Source organism: Rhinopithecus bieti, unplaced genomic scaffold (assembly GCF_001698545.2).
Source record: "Rhinopithecus bieti isolate Rb0 unplaced genomic scaffold, ASM169854v2 scaffold_10548, whole genome shotgun sequence".
Lineage (NCBI taxonomy): Eukaryota > Metazoa > Chordata > Mammalia > Primates > Cercopithecidae > Rhinopithecus > Rhinopithecus bieti.
This window is the reverse complement of record NW_016806834.1, coordinates 1485986-1501718: the sequence shown is the minus strand read 5'-3', so window position 1 is coordinate 1501718 and position 15733 is coordinate 1485986. Positions and strand designations below refer to the sequence as shown.

The 15733-nt window shown below is 48.3% G+C and overlaps 3 protein-coding genes across 10 annotated transcripts in view; 2 read left to right on the top strand and 1 right to left on the bottom strand.

The window, feature by feature from the left end:
• Nucleotides 1-8228, top strand: part of SETDB1 (SET domain bifurcated histone lysine methyltransferase 1) — a 38944-nt gene extending 30716 nt beyond the window's left edge. For 3 of the 6 annotated variants that reach the window (XM_017877772.1, XM_017877771.1, XM_017877769.1), the window contains exons 15-22: nucleotides 2440-2609; nucleotides 3788-4416; nucleotides 5654-5682; nucleotides 6115-6247; nucleotides 6502-6667; nucleotides 7023-7234; nucleotides 7486-7574; nucleotides 7739-8228. In XM_017877772.1, coding sequence (XP_017733261.1) covers nucleotides 2440-2609; nucleotides 3788-4416; nucleotides 5654-5682; nucleotides 6115-6247; nucleotides 6502-6667; nucleotides 7023-7234; nucleotides 7486-7574; nucleotides 7739-7856 — 1546 coding nt within the window. In that variant the 3' untranslated portion in view covers nucleotides 7857-8228. The other 3 variants (XM_017877767.1, XM_017877768.1, XM_017877766.1) reach the window with 1 other exon arrangement.
• Nucleotides 8229-8663: 435 nt separating this feature from the next.
• The window catches only part of CERS2 (ceramide synthase 2), a 9671-nt gene continuing 2601 nt past the window's right edge, over nucleotides 8664-15733 (bottom strand). The window contains exons 1-11 of one of the 3 annotated variants that reach the window (XM_017877763.1): nucleotides 15424-15505; nucleotides 12391-12564; nucleotides 11868-11985; nucleotides 11556-11674; nucleotides 11297-11354; nucleotides 11143-11193; nucleotides 10871-10963; nucleotides 10558-10686; nucleotides 10241-10347; nucleotides 9977-10130; nucleotides 8664-9788 (exon numbers count right to left, since the gene is read on the bottom strand). In XM_017877763.1, the coding sequence (XP_017733252.1) occupies nucleotides 9648-9788; nucleotides 9977-10130; nucleotides 10241-10347; nucleotides 10558-10686; nucleotides 10871-10963; nucleotides 11143-11193; nucleotides 11297-11354; nucleotides 11556-11674; nucleotides 11868-11985; nucleotides 12391-12563 (1143 nt within the window). In that variant the 5' untranslated portion in view covers nucleotide 12564; nucleotides 15424-15505 and the 3' untranslated portion in view covers nucleotides 8664-9647. Of the gene's footprint in view, nucleotides 9789-9976; nucleotides 10131-10240; nucleotides 10348-10557; nucleotides 10687-10870; nucleotides 10964-11142; nucleotides 11194-11296; nucleotides 11355-11555; nucleotides 11675-11867; nucleotides 11986-12390; nucleotides 12565-14531; nucleotides 14547-15423; nucleotides 15506-15733 lie in introns of those variants that run through there. The other 2 variants (XM_017877761.1, XM_017877762.1) reach the window with 2 other exon arrangements.
• ANXA9 (annexin A9) overlaps nucleotides 15435-15733 on the top strand; it is a 27756-nt gene continuing 27457 nt past the window's right edge. Inside the window, exon 1 of the mRNA XM_017877764.1 lies at nucleotides 15435-15525. The gene's annotated coding sequence lies outside the window, so the exon portion shown is untranslated. The remainder of the gene's footprint in view (nucleotides 15526-15733) is intronic.

Below are 15733 nucleotides of genomic sequence, written 5' to 3'. Positions count from 1 at the left end.
CCTCCCAAAGTGCTGGGATTACAGGCTTGAGCCACCGCGCCCGGCCTGGAAATAATCTTTTTTAAAGTTAGAAGAAGAAAAAAAGCTAGACATGATGGCTCACACCTGTAATCCCACCACTTTGGGAGGCCATGGTGGGAGGATGGCTTGAGTCCAGTAGTTCCAGATTTGCTTGGGCAACGTGATGAGACCTCGTCTGTACAAAAAAAATTTAAAAATTAACTGGGCATGGTGGCACACAGCTGTGGTCCCAGCTACTTAGGAGACTGAGGCAGGAGGATTACTTGAGCCCAGGAGGTCAAGGCTGCAGTGAGCTGTGTTTGTGCCACTGTCTGGGTTTGTGTCACTGTCTGGGTGACAGAGCAAGACCATGTCTCAAAAAAAATAATAATAATTGGAGGCCAAAACAGGTGGATCACTTGAGGTCAGGAGTTCAAGACCAGACTGGCCAACATGGTAAAACCCTGTCTCCAATACAAAAATTAGCTGGGTATGGTGGCATGCACCTGTAATCCCAGCCACTCAGGAGGCTGAGGCAGGAGAATCACTTGAACCCAGGAGGCAGAGGTTGAGCGACAAAGCGAGACTGTCTCAGAAAGAAAAAACGCCATCTGTATTAGCATAGCTTTAAGGAGAGAATGTGAAAATGTATATATAAGGCTTTCACACAATGCCAAACACAAAGTATATGCTTATTAAGTAGAAGCTGCTCTTACCATCTTTATGTGGAGGGATGTGACTAAAATCATGAAATAACTGAGCTGTTGAATCATTTCCAAAAGCGAATTTCTCCCATCAATTTTGCATACCAAGAAAATAAGTAAAATTCTAACACTGGGCAAATCATACGGAGCAAAAACGTTGTTACCTGAAACAATTAGTTTTCTTAGTATAACTGTGTTATCTTCCTTTAATGTTGGTATGTGCTAGATCCCTCTGATTACCTTTAATGGTTGTTTAAAAATAATTAAAATTTTTTTTCTTTTTCAGAGATGGGATGGACTTGCTTTGTCATTCAGGCTGGAGCGCAGTGGTGTGATCATAGCTCACTGCAACCTCGAACTCCTGGGCTCAAGTGATCTTCTCACCTCAGCCTCCTGAATAGCTGGGATTACAGGCATGAGCCACTGCGCCTGGCCCAAATTCTTAAATTAGAAAGAATATGAGCTCCCCTGGGCCGGGCACAGTGGCTCACGCCTGTAATCCCAGCACTTTGGTTGGCCAAGGTAGGCAGATGACATGAGGTCGGGAATTCGAGAACAGCCTGATCAACATGGAGAAACCCCAACTCTACTAAAAATACAAAATAAGCCAAGCATGGTGGCGCATGCCTGTAATAATCCCAGCTACTTGGGAGGCTGATTCAGGAGAATGACTTGAACACGTGAGGCAGAGGTTGTGGTGAGCTGAGATCGCGCCATTGCACTCCAACCTGGGCAACAAGAGCGAAACTCAGTCTCAAAAAAAAAGAATATGAGCTGCCCGAGGGTAGAAATTATGACCTTTTTTCTTTTTCTTTTTCTTTTTTTTTGAGACAGTCTCACCCCGTCTCCCAGGTTGGAGTGCAGTGGCGCGATTTCCGCTCACTGCAACCTCCGCCTCCCGGGTTCAAGGAATTCTCCTGCCTCAGCCTCCCAAGTAGCTGGGACTACAGACGTATGCCACCACACCCAGCTAATTTTTTAATTTTTATTAGAGACGGGGTTTTACCGTGTTAGCCAGGATGGTCTCAATCTCCTGACCTCGTGATCCGCCCATCTTGGCCTCCCAAAGTGCTGGGATTACAGGCATGAGCCACCAGGCCCGTGACCTTTTTCATTGTTATGTTTCCAGTGTTTGGTAGAGCTCTTGGTGTTTAATAAATGTTTACTGAATAAAAGAATGAAAATCAACTTTACCATGAACATTAGTCACAATTCCTCCTATCTCTTTATTCCCTTTCGTATGTTATGTTGGCCTCTGTTTTCTCACATTTATTTTATTATTACTATTATTAGTATTATTATTGCTGTTATTAGTAAGAAACCTCACCTGAAATTTCTCACATGTCTTTGTCTTTATTCTCACGTCTTTATCTACTTCTATAAATTGACAGTCCATATAGTGCTTATTTTAATGGCTCTGTAATCTATATTCCCATTATAGTTTGCTTAGCTTTTCTCCAGTTGTTAGGCACTCTAGCATTCACTTTTATGAGCTGTATTGCTATAGACATCTTTAAATCTTTCTCCACCCTCTAAATTTTTTCCTTGGGCTATATTTCCAAATGAATCAAAGAGCGTAGATAGTTCAATAGATCCACTCACTTAGATCATTACCTAATTTTTAATCTTTACAACACATTATAAATGATAATAGCTTAAGAATTACAACAGTTTTATGGATGTATTGTGCTCTAGTGATCATATCGTGATTGATTTTATCCTAACCTCCTCCCAGGGTATATGAGTGTAACAAACGCTGCAAATGTGACCCAAACATGTGCACAAACCGGTTGGTACAACATGGACTACAAGTTCGGCTACAGCTATTCAAGACACAGAACAAGGGCTGGGGTATCCGCTGCTTGGATGACATTGCCAAAGGCTCTTTTGTCTGTATTTATGCAGGTTGGTGATAAAATATAAGGGTTGTTTCCTGAGATTGGGACATGGTAGGGAATTGAAGCAGAGACAAATTGAACATAAGAAGAAAGTGCTTGACATGTGAACTGGAGTAAGAGGCGGCCAGGGACTTCTATAGAGAACGTGATAAGTGATGTACCTGTCTAGCTAGACCAGAGAGGGACACAAGTGTTTCATAAAGAAGAGAAAAAAGGGATGAAATTTTGGACATGGTGATATTTCAGAGGACAGACATGATTATAGAGTCCAGTGTATCATTTTCTTCCATGTCACTCCACTCAGAGATCTTTTAGCATAGCCCAGTACTCTCTTTCAATAAAATAGAAGTAATGGAAAGACAGAAAGGGCAAGATTTAAAATGACAGTAAGTTCCCCATACTTTCATAGTTAAGATACAAAGGGAGGTATTATCAAAGAAACACTGGGCCGGGCGTGGTGGCTCACGCCTGTAATCCCAAAACTTTGGGAGGCCGAAGTGGATGGATCACCTGAGGTCAGGAGTTGGAGACCAGCCTGGCCTACATGGTTGAAACCCCATCTCTACTAAAAATACAAAAATTAGCCAGGTGTGGTGGTGGACGCCTGTAATCCCAGCTACTTGGGAGGCTGAGGCAGGAGAATCGCTTGAACCCTTGAGGCAGAGGTTGCGGTGAGCCGAGATCATGCCACTGCGCTCCAGCCTGGGTGACAAAAGTGAAACTCTAACTCAAAAACAGAAAAAACAGAAATGAAAGACCAGAATGGAGGCTTTTGGACTCTATATGCTGGTAGAGCGGGTATTGATGGAATGACCCTTATTCTTTCTAATAGGTCCCCATGGCCAGGTGCAGTGGCTAACACCTGTAATCCCAACACTGGGAGGCTGAGGCGGGCAGATCACCTGAGGTCAGGAGTTCGAGACCAACCTGGCCAACATGGTGAAACCCTGTCTCTACTAAAAATACCAAAAAAAATTAGCCAGGTGTGGTGGTGTGCACCTGTAGTCCCATCAGGAGGCTAAGGCAGGAGAATTGCTCGAACCCGGGAGGCAGAGGTTGCAGTGAGCTGAGATCGCACCACTGCACTCCAGCCTGGGTGACAGAGCAAGACTTCATCTGGAAAAAAAAAAAAAAACTAATAGGTCCCCATAACCCTAGAAGGCCTTTAATTCTCTTCATTCTCAGGCAAAATCCTGACAGATGACTTTGCAGACAAGGAGGGTCTGGAAATGGGTGATGAGTACTTTGCAAATCTGGACCATATCGAGAGCGTGGAGAACTTCAAAGAAGGATATGAGAGTGATGCCCCCTGTTCCTCTGACAGCAGTGGTGTAGACTTGAAGGACCAGGAAGATGGCAACAGCGGTACAGAGGACCCTGAAGAGTCCAATGATGATAGCTCAGACGATAACTTCTGTAAGGATGAGGACTTCAGCACCAGTTCAGTGTGGCGGAGCTATGCTACCCGGAGACAGACCCGGGGCCAGAAAGAGAACGGACTCTCTGAGACAACTTCCAAGGACTCCCACCCCCCAGATCTTGGACCCCTACATATTCCTGTTCCTCCCTCGATCCCTGTAGGTGGCTGCAATCCACCTTCCTCTGAAGAGACACCCAAGAACAAGGTGGCCTCATGGTTGAGCTGCAATAGTGTCAGTGAAGGTGGCTTTGCTGACTCTGATAGCCATTCATCCTTTAAGACTAATGAAGGTGGGGAGGGCCGGGCTGGGGGAAGCCGAATGGAGGCTGAAAAGGCCTCCACCTCAGGACTAGGCATCAAGGATGAGGGAGACATCAAGCAAGCCAAGAAAGAGGTAAGTAGTGGCAGAAAATTCTGAGAGCTATGGCTTTAATTTTGGTGCAGTAACAAACTTAATACAGTCTCACCATGAGTCTTTGCATATAGATTATTCTACTTGATGGATATTTCTGTGGCCACCTTGTTATCTCTCCCCCTAATTAGCACATTCCTAACGTTTGTTTAAAGAACCAAATTATTGGCCGGGCACGGTGGCTCACGCCTGTAATCCCAGCACTTTGGGAGGCCGAGGCAGGTGGATAACTTGAAGGTCAGGAGTTGGAGACCATCCTGGCCAACATGGTGAAACTCTGTCTCTACTAAAAAATACAAAAATTAGCCAGGCGTGGTGGCACATGCCTGTATTTTCAGCTACTTGGGAGGCTGAGGCAGGAGAATCACTTGAACCCGGGGGGCGGAGGTGCAGTGAGCCGAGATCGCACCACTGCACTCCAGCCTGGGTAACAGAACGAGACTGTCTCAAAAAAAAAAAATTATTTTAAAATCCACATGCCTGGTGGTAGAGGGTGGACAAGTATCTGATTAATTCCAAAATGAAAGATTCGGCCAGGCACGGTGGCTCAAGCCTGTAATCCCAGCACTTTGGGAGACCGAGACGGGCGGATCACGAGGTCAGGAGATCGAGACCATCCTGGCTAACACAGTGAACCCCGTCTCTACTAAAAAATACAAAAAACTAGCTGGGCGAGGTGGCGGGCGCCTGTAGTCCCAGCTACTCGGGAGGCTGAGGCAGGAGAATGGCGGGAACCCGGGAAGCGGAGCTTGCAGTGAGCTGAGATCCAGTCACTGTACTCCAGCCTGGGCGACAGAGCGAGACTCTGTCTCAAAAAAAAAAGATTCATAAGTGATTTTTTAATGTTAAATGCTGTTTCAAGTTATTCACATCATTGTTTACTTCTACTAAAGTAGAGAAACAATAATTGATTTTAAGTATCTCTTTGGTGATGTTGATGCTTTCCACATTACAGATGGTAAAACTGTCCCTGGTTGCTGTAAGCCTGCTCGTGGTGTTTTCCGTGAGCATTAAGCCCCATCACTGAGAAGGCTTAAAGGCTCCAGCCACGGAGTGTAGTGAAGATTGCTGTCAAGTTGCAGAGTGGTGTACCCACCCCACTTTAGAATGTGTACCTGTCACTGGCTGATGTTATCTTTGGAAGTCATTTGAAGTCTGATTATTGGATTTGTTACTTTAGGCTGTGAAAGCATTTAACCCTTCACTTGTTGTTTTCCAGGACCCTGACGACCGAAACAAGATGTCAGTGTAAGTGCCTTTTGTTCGTTTTGTTTTGTTTTGTTTTGAGACATAGTCTTGCTTTGTCACCCAGGCTGAGTGCATTGGCGTAATCTCAGCTCATTGCAACTTCCCCCTCCCAGGCTCAAGAGATTCTGCCACCTCAGCCTCCCTAGTAGCTGGGACTAGAGGCGTGCACCACCATGCCTGGCTAGTTTTTCTATTTTTTGTAGACACAGGGTTTCACCATGTTTCCCAGACTGGTCTTGAACTCCTGGGCTCAAGCGATGCTCCCAAAGGGGATCCTCAGCCTCCCAAAGTGCTGGGATTACAGGCATTAGCTGCCACGTCCGGCCCAGTGCCTTTTTGACCTGTTTCCAAATCTGCCTTCTCTCAAATCTAGGCTAGAAGCCTAAGAAACAGCCAGTAACCTGTTGGCCTCATTCCTTCCCCTCCCATCAGAGTTACTGAAAGCTCTCGAAACTACGGTTACAATCCTTCTCCCGTGAAGCCTGAAGGACTTCGCCGCCCACCTAGTAAGACTAGTATGCATCAAAGCCGACGACTCATGGCTTCTGCTCAGTCCAACCCTGATGTAAGTGACCTTCTCAAGCTTCTGAGTCTAATAAAGGAACATGGGCCATTGTCACCTCATCAAGACCTTCACTATAATTACTGTTAGGTCTTCTCCTACTTCTTTAGCCTTGACTTCCTGCCTTATTTTCTTTCATCCAGCATCTAATCCTCCTCTTGCCATTGCCCCTTCCTGCTAGACCATGGGTAACAGCAAGGACTTTAAGGAGCCCTTCCCATTTACTTCTCTTCCTTCTTACCCTCCTGCTTCCCCAGGATGTCCTGACACTGTCCAGCAGCACAGAAAGTGAGGGGGAAAGTGGGACCAGCCGAAAGCCCACTGCTGGTCAGACTTCGGCTACAGCGGTTGACAGTGATGATATCCAGACCATCTCCTCTGGCTCTGAAGGGGATGACTTTGAGGACAAGAAGAACATGACTGGTAGCCTGGAAAAATTTTGGGAGTGGTGGGAAGAAATAGTAAGAAACTTGGGATAGAGCATTTTTTAAGGAAGCTAAAGAAGTAGCGGGTAAAATTCAGATCCTAAGAACTGGAGCATCTCTGGGAGGGCTTTCTGACTCCGAGCTAAACTATTCTTTGACGCATCCTCTCTCATTTCCGGTTTGCTAGTCTTTTCCCCTCAGATCTAATTATGCTTGAAAAAAAACTTGCCACTTAGGATCTTTGAGTTCCAGCTTATTGCTGTTTCTCAGCTGCAGTGTTGGGAGAGAAACAGGGGTAGAGTGTCCATTCATGAGTTGGGTTGGGTCCTGACCCCATTCTCCCTCCTGTCCAGGTCCAATGAAGCGTCAAGTGGCAGTAAAGTCAACCCGAGGCTTTGCTCTTAAATCAACCCATGGGATTGCAATTAAATCAACCAACATGGCCTCTGTGGACAAGGGGGAGAGTGCACCTGTTCGTAAGAACACACGCCAATTCTACGATGGCGAGGAGTCTTGCTACATCATCGATGCCAAGCTTGAAGGCAACCTGGGCCGCTACCTCAACGTGAGACCCCTCTCCCCACCTCTAGATGCTGGATTATCCCATGGTCTTCAGATTTCTTTTAACATACTCTATAAGCCCACCTTTTCTTGTTATAAACTCTTGATCTCAAAGGATCTTAAAGAGGTAGCTTTCTTTCAAAGCATCTGTTATAATGGGGAGGGTCAGACAGCATTTTTCTTCCAACTCTCACTCTCCCTGCAAAGCCAGATTGTTTCCCTGGCTCTTATTTGATCCTGTCCTTAAACCTACAGCACAGTTGCAGCCCCAACCTGTTTGTCCAGAATGTCTTCGTGGATACCCATGATCTTCGCTTCCCCTGGGTGGCCTTCTTTGCCAGCAAGTAAGGAGTCAGGAAAGGGGATAACTGGGGAGGGGCAAGGACCACTGAAGTTCCGAGGGCCCCTCCTCCATTCATGATCCAACTTCACCTACATATTCAGTAACCCCAAGGGCATGGGTTATCTGCTGTCTTCACCACACACCATCCTTTTTCTTCCTCTTCAGAAGAATCCGGGCTGGGACAGAACTTACTTGGGACTACAACTACGAGGTGGGCAGTGTGGAAGGCAAGGAGCTGCTCTGTTGCTGTGGGGCCATTGAATGCAGAGGACGTCTTCTTTAGAGGACAGCCTTCTTCCCAACCCTTCTTGAACTGTCGTTTCCTCAGGAACTGGGTCTTCCTGATTGTTAAACCCTGACCCGAAGTCTCTGGTCTAGCTACTCCCCCCAGCTCCTAGTAGATAGAAATAGGGGTTCTGGACCAGATGATCCCTTCCAATGTGGTGCTAGCAGGCAGGATCCCTTTTCCACCTCCAAAGGCCCTAAAGGGTGGGGAGAGATCACCACTCTAACCTAGGCCTGACATCCCTCCCATCCCACATTTGTCCAAGTGTTCCTGCTCTAACAGACTTTGTTCTTAGAATGGAGCCTGTGTATCTACTATCTCCAGTTTGTATTATTTCTTGAAAGTCTTTTAACAATATGATAAAACTAAGATTGTGATTTCGTTTCTCTTAGCCCGATACTCCCAAATCTGGATCTTTCAGTGAGATACTATCCCAATCCTCCCCTGTGGGCTGCTGTCATTAATCTTCTATCTTGTCTACCTTTGCTTCTTGCATGTGAATTATTTTAGATGGAGTTCTCGCTCTGTCACCCAGGCTGGAGTGCAATGGCGCTATGTCGACTCACTGCAGCCTCCGCCTCCCAGGTTCAAGTGATTCTCCTGCCTCAGCCTCCCAAGTAGCTGGGATTACAGGCGCCTGCCACCACGCCCAGCTAAATGTGTGTATTTTTAGTAGAGATGGGGTTTTGCCACGTTGGCCAGGCTGGTCTCAAATGCCTGACCTCTAGTGATCCATCCTCCTTGGCCCCCCAAAGTGCTGGAATTACATGCATGTGAAATTTAAAAAAGAAAATGTTACATAACTGCAAGAAAGGCATAAGAAAGACTCTCTTCGTTTATTTAGTTGATCTCCCTTCTCAATTCCTAATAGACCACCTTGTTTCCCAATGGTTTTAATTAAATTTTTTTATTTAATCTTTTCATTTAGAAAAAAAAAAAACATTAACAGTACATTTTGGTCTAAAATGGTCCCTCTGCTGAAATGCCAGGTGCCTACCGTAATTCTGGCTTTAAAACCAAAAGCCGCCAAATATTTAATACAATAAAAATTAGAATTGTTTGCCATTCTACTCACAAACCAGCTAGCCTAGCTGAAGAGAAGAGGGAGGGGGAGAGGCCAGAGAAAGGAGGAGGCAGTCAGATCTTAGACCTGTGGCTACAGGGCACAGCCTGAAAGTAGCATAAAAAAAGATCATCCGGAGCAGTCCCCTAGGTACAGCCCCAACTTTTTGGCAGAAGTAGGGTAAGGGTTATGCGCACCCTCCTACGGGTCAATTCGGTTTGGTGGTCATAGAGGGAAAAAGTTAAAAGTCAGCTCAGCTTTGGTTACTGGCCCAAGTTGGGAGCTTAGAAAGGGTGAGCCTTGGTCCAGCTTTGGCGAATGAGGCCCACAGATGGGACAATAAGGCACAACCTGACATCTGGAGGTCAGGGAGTCAAAGGCAAACAGCTAGGGCCAAATTCTCAGAATAAGGAATGTGAGTTGTAACCCCGACCCAGAGAGCTGAGGGAGGGCCTCAAAAGCAGTAGAAAGGATGACTTGGAGGATAGGGAGGAAAATACAACCATCCCCCTCTAACAGAATATAACCAACGTCCCCCTACCTGGGGATAAGCTGGTTAGAATTTGGTTTAAAGGCAACTGGGTGAAAAGCAAGGAGGGAGGATGCAGAGAACTCTCCTCTCACTTTCTCCTTTTTCCCCAGAGCTTAAAGTGACCCTATAGCGCGGGGAGAGGGGTAGTTCCTTGGCTTTATGCATTAATCTGGGAGGCAACTGGAATAATGGTTCAGTCATTCTTACGATGGTGGTTATTGAGGATGGGGTGGCCATTGGCTAGGGGCCGGCTCTTTGCTCCTCCCCCAGCTGCAGCCTCCTCCCCCTCTGAGCTCTCTGTTTCTTCCCGGTCACTGCGTTCATCTTCTACCAGCTGTGGAAAAGGGACAAGAATGGTTATTACATGAGATCCTCAAACCCCTAAAGACTGCTTCTCTCTGAGGGCTTGCTCCTGTTATACCCAAGGCCCCACACTAGTTTTTTAGAGGATTGCTGGCAAGATGGGAGTTCAGGAAGTCGTAGAGAGTAGTAAGGCCTACACTATGGGGACAGGGCCTTTACCTTTCCAGTTATGAACTTGTGGGCCATGCGCAAAATGAGGTAGGCCCAGAAGATATGAAGCAGCTGTAGAACTCCCATCATGGAATTGAAGAAGTAATAGCCAAAGAAGGCAGGATAGAGCTCCAGTGGGTACACCAGGGTGCAATGCAGGATCCTGAGGATTCAAGGGGAGAGAATCGTAAACATGGACAAGAGCAGGTAAGACACCAGGGAGATACAGGAGTGGGCGAAAGGCAAGGCTTCTGATTTCGGCTGCCTACTCACCAGAAGGGCAGGATGACCAGTCGGGTGATGATGAAAACAATGGCGAAGATGATGAAGATGTTGTTGCAGGTGTTCTTCCATCCCGCATAGTTAAACATTTTGGCTGACTGCATAGAGACCCCCATCCATCATCATTGGCTCCTGACTCCCTCAAGTACGTTCATATGTACACTCCAATTAGGAACACTGACTCTGTGCCCTCCTCCTTGGTCCCAGGAATGTCACCTTCCAAATTCCCACCCTGCACCTCCCTCCCAAAGAAAATCAAAGGGACAGAAGAACCTGCACCAGGGTCTCTAGGTTTGAGGTAGCCTAACCTCCAGCAGGTAATCGGAAGAGTCATGCAGAGCCATGATGAGAGTCCCAGCTCGAATGTAATTGGCAAACCAGGAAAAGCTGATGAGGATGATAGTGGCCACATGGTGGATGATCTGTTCCTTGAAATCCTGCAGAGATGATGCAGACCCCAGGGACTTTTTCTTCCCCAACTCTCACTATGCCTTCCCCCTTGCCTTTAATTCCCCCTATACCAACAGCTCCATTCAGAGTACCCAGAAGTCAAAGGAGAGCGTGTTCATCCCAGGGCCTCATTTTGGCTCTTAGCCTTAATTGCACAACCCCTTCACCTACCTTTCGCTTGACATCAGAGGCAATGCTGAAGAGCAGGGACCAGTAGAAGGAAAGTTCAATCATGTAGTACCAATATTGGGAAGGGATAGTGCTCTGGGAGAGGAGAGAGAGGTAAGAGCAACCAGCCCCAAGGGTGTCCCCACTCCACAAACCCTCTAGCCCCTGAGGTTCTTCATTCCATCACTCTAATCCCTCTGCCATGGATTCCACAAACTGTCTCTTCACTGGGGTTTGTCTTAGTCCACCCCCATATGAGGAAGCAAGACTCATACCTGTATGGGATATCCCTCCCAAACTTTCTTCATGTCATAGAACCAGGGTTTCTGCAGAGATAGTGAGAGGTTAAAAGAGGAGGAACCCAAATTCCATGGCTTCACCTGACCTTGCCAGAGAACCTACTCCCACCTCCCAGTAATCCCCACTCACATCCACAATGACGGCCATGCCGGCAATGAAGGCAATCAGGTAAAATGTGAATCTCCAGCTGGCAAAGGAAGCAGAAATGGCTAGGTCAGAGGACACCACAGTCCCCCAGCAGCCCCCAAATACCTGCAGATATCCTCACTACCATTAATAACTGAATTCTCCTCACATCTCCCTGTATATAGCCACCACCTATCCCTCCCAGCAAGACACATCAGGATCTTGCTTGCCACCCAGCTTCTCCTGCCCCAGCCTCCCCCACCTGGCTTCTCGGAACTTCTTGAGGAGACTGGGCCGGTCCTGGTTGCGGCGGCGGCGGAACCAACGCTCTACCTGGCGGCCTGAGAGCCCGCTCTGCCGAGACAAAAGCTCTACCTCCACCTGGGCGTAGTGAAGAAGCCCATTGTTATGTTTACCTTCGGAATTCAGCAGCACCCCCAGCCTCTCCCAGTAACAAGCTCAGTCAGCACCACTGCTTCCCCATCTCTTCACCTGCCGGAGCGAACATTCAAACCCTCTCCCCTCCCCACCAAACTCAGTGATTCCCAGAGTCAGGGCAGCATGCGGCTCATACCTGCTTGGGCTGCTTGCCACTGGTCAGGTAGAAATGTTCCAAGGTGGCATTGGGAGGTGCCCGCAGTCGGGTTTTCTCCTTTATGTTCAAGAGAGCAGCCAGTGGTGTAGCCACGTACCTGGGGAAGGGATATGAGTAAGGTATCTAGCTTGCTGGGAAGGGAAAGGGCTGCAAGTTAAGGCAACTTTACCCTGGACTCAGTTTCCCTGGCTTCCTGGCAACCCCCTTTTCTCTAGCCTCCAGGGCTGCCCACAGCTGACAAAGCTGCCTGTGTGTTCACTAGTGGCCAGGCGGGTGGCGGGTGGAGGGTGAGAACAAATAACCATTGATGATAAGGGCCTGGGGGTGCTGAGCCTTCAGGAAGACAATGGTGCCTTCAGGGGAGGGGGAGCACAGTGGGCAGGAACCTGAGTAGCCAGAACATCAGGGTCTAGGGCTAATTAAATAGCAAGGAACAAACTTGAAGTCCAAGAAACTACAACTGGCAACTGGGGAAGGCATGAGGGTAGGCCGGCATGCTTACAACTCAAAGAAGTATCGAACGATGAGGAAGAGCAAGGCCAGGGGCAGCGTGATATAGAGATCTGAGGCTTTGGCGTAGACACGTCCATCTCGGTCTTCTAGATCGGCCCAGGTCAAGTTCACAGGCAGCCACAGGCGTTCCCACCAGAAGTAATCATACAAAGTCTGGAGCATCCTGAGTGAGAGGCAAAGGGGAGGGCATCAAGAGGGAGTAGCTATGGGGGAAGAGATAGATGAATGAAAGTTTTCAGGGTGTATCAAAAGGAGAAGGGGGCAGAGTCGAACTCTAGATCCCTATCCTGGCTATGCAGCCTTGGGCAAATCAGTTTCCTCATCTGTAATATGGCGGCTTTCCAGTTTTAACATGTACTGTCAGGCTGGGCATGGTGGCTCACACCTGTGGTCCCAGCACTTTGGGAGGCCGAGACTCGCAGATCACGAGATCAGGAGATCCAGACCAGCCTGGCCAACATGGCGAAACCTCGTCTCTACTAAAAATACAAAAAATTAGCTGGGTGTGGTGGCGGGCGCCTATAGTCCCAGCTACTCGAGTGGGTGAGGCAGGAGAATCGCTTGAACCCAGGAGGTGGAGGTTGCAGTGAGCCAAAATCATGCCATTGCACTCCAGCCTGGGTGACAGAGCAAGACTCCATCTCAAAAAAAAAAAAAACCAACAAAAAACATTTATCGTCCACAGCAACCTGCAGATGTGATTCCCTGGAATTAAGAAACCTGGGGTCCTTACAACCTCTGATTTTGGGGGGGGAAGAACCTTGGGGGTCTTGTCATTTTTCTATCTCAACCTGGAAGACAGGCAGGACCTGGCCCTAGAAACTATAGCCAACAATCTGAGTAAAGTCCCTCCCTTACCCCCCATGCTCTGGCCATTTCCTCAAGCCTCCAAGCCAACTTAGCTGAAAGCTTCCAGGGGGTGCCCCAAAACACTGCAGGGCTGAGACAAACCCTTCTTCCCCTTCCCTACAACCTACAACCCATCTGAGTAGCAGGTCCCTAAAGAAAAATGTAAGAGGCCGGGCGCGGTGGCTCAAACCTGTAATCCCAGCACTTTGGGAGGCTGAGACAGGCGGATCATNAAAAAAAAAAGAAAATGTAAGAGACAGGGTAGGCTGGGCAGTGGCTCATGCCTGTAATCCCAGCACTTTGGGAGGCCGAGGCAGTCTGATCACTTGAGCTCAGGAGTTTGAGACCAGCCTGGGCAACACGGTGAAACCCCATCTCTACAAAAAGTACAAAAATTAGCTGAGTGTGGTGGCACATGCCTGTAACCCCAGCTACTCGGGAGGCTGAGGTGGGAGGATCACTTGAGCCTGGGAGGTGAAGGTTGCAGTGAGCCGTGATCTTGCCACTGCACTCCAGCCTGGGTAACAGAGACTATGTCTTAAAAAATAAATAAATAAATAAAGCCAGGATAAAGCAAAATTATGTCCCCAAATGATGCTGAGCTCCACAATCACTGGACATCGAACTGCACACAAGGTTGACACTCCATGCCAAGCCATCTAGTCCCTACACATAAGGCAGAAGGACCCTATGTATAACTCTTCAGAAAGAAAAGTGAAGGTAGGGCTGCAAAGAGTCAGGGATTATAGGGCAGGGAACCAAGACAGCAGACCAATACATCTGGTGGAATTAAGAGCTATTCTTTTATTTTCTTTTGAGACAGGGTCTTCCTCTGTCACCCAAGCTGGAGTGCAGTGGTACAATAACGGCTCACTGCAACCTCCACCTCCCAGGTTCAAGCCATCCTCCCCTCCTGCTTCAGTCTCCCAAGTGGCTGGGGCTATAAGTTGCACGCACTACCGAGTAGCAAGCACCACATCTGGCTAATTTTTGAATTTTTTTTTTGGTAGAAACAGGGTTTTGCCATGTTGCCCAGGCTGGTCTTGAACTCCTGGGCTCAAGCAACTGGCCGGCCGTGGCCTCCCAAAGTGCTAGGATTACAGGCATGAGCCACTGTGCCTGGTCAGAGCTATTTCGTATAAATGCTCATCCAGAAAATACAATCCTAGTCTGCAGGGGAATACCCATACCCCCTCAGTCTAGGAAACAGCCGCTATGAAAACCTCCTCCCCTCCCCCAACTGAAAGAGGAACAACATGGTGGGAGTGACCACTTGGATACCCAGAGGAGGGAAGGAACGGTCTGTGTGTGTGGCTCATGAGGGAAGAGCAGCTGCTTGGAGCTGAGATGCAAGATGAGTTGCAAGATGGTCCAGAAGAGCCACGGATGCTGGGTCCAGCATAACACCTGACAATCCTAGGACTCAGCAAGAAGCCGCAGCAGGATGACCAGGACAGTCTTTTCCAGGCTCCCCACCCCTTGCTCCCCTCCTGGGAAGGAGGTGAGGCAGCGGGATTTAGGCTGGCCCAGAAAGTGAAAGCAGAGACAGGAAGAAGAGAGTGGTGAGATTGTTATCCACCGTGACCTGGAGACTAGTTGGTGCCACTGACTGAAGAAAGAGCCTGAGACCACAGCTGGGCAGGGCTGGTCCTGCTGCTGCTCTGACAGCTCCCGCTCCACCCCCACCCACCACAGAAGCCCTTGCGAAATCCCTCAGCCTGTCATGGATCAGTATTCCAGCTCAAGGACTTTTACCCCCTTGTCCCCACTCCTGGTCATTACTCTCTTGGATGAAATCAGAGGTCAGCACTGCCAGTAAAGGAGCTTCAGCTCCACCTTCTCCCCTCCTCCTCCCCCAAATCACACACACACATTCCAGGCACTGCCCCTGCCCCCTCCACCTCAGCCAGAATAAATATTTAATTAAACAGATGGAAGCCTTCTGAACTGAACAAAATTAAATGTAATTATCCACAGCGGAACTTTCCCCACACAAACACACACACACTTTTTTCCTAGAGAAAACTTGTAGAAAATTGAATAGAGAAGGGACAAGGGTAGAACCTGCACAGAGACGGGACAATGTGGAACACCTTGATGTGTGCACGTGACCCCCTCTTCCCACTTTTTGCTCAGCCTGATTGGAAGCGAGAAATCAGCCTGACCCAGTCACCTGACTGCTGTCTCTTGGAGCCCAACTTCTCCAGGGAAATGTAAAGCCAAAGGTACCGTGTTGCCTCGGCAGTCCTAGACTTTGGATCCCACCCCTAGCCAGGTCAGTGAAAACTGGCAGGGATGTTTCTCTAGTCAGGCGGCAGGCTGCAGTCACAGAGGGAGGGTGGAGCCCCTGCTGGACTCCTGGGGCCCAGGAATGTCTCATGCCTGCAAAGCAGGGGGTGGGGGTGGGGGGCCGGGGTAGGGGGCAGGCAAAGTAGGCACTAGAGCATGGTCAAGGGCAGACACCTGGGCAGTGCAACTTCCTC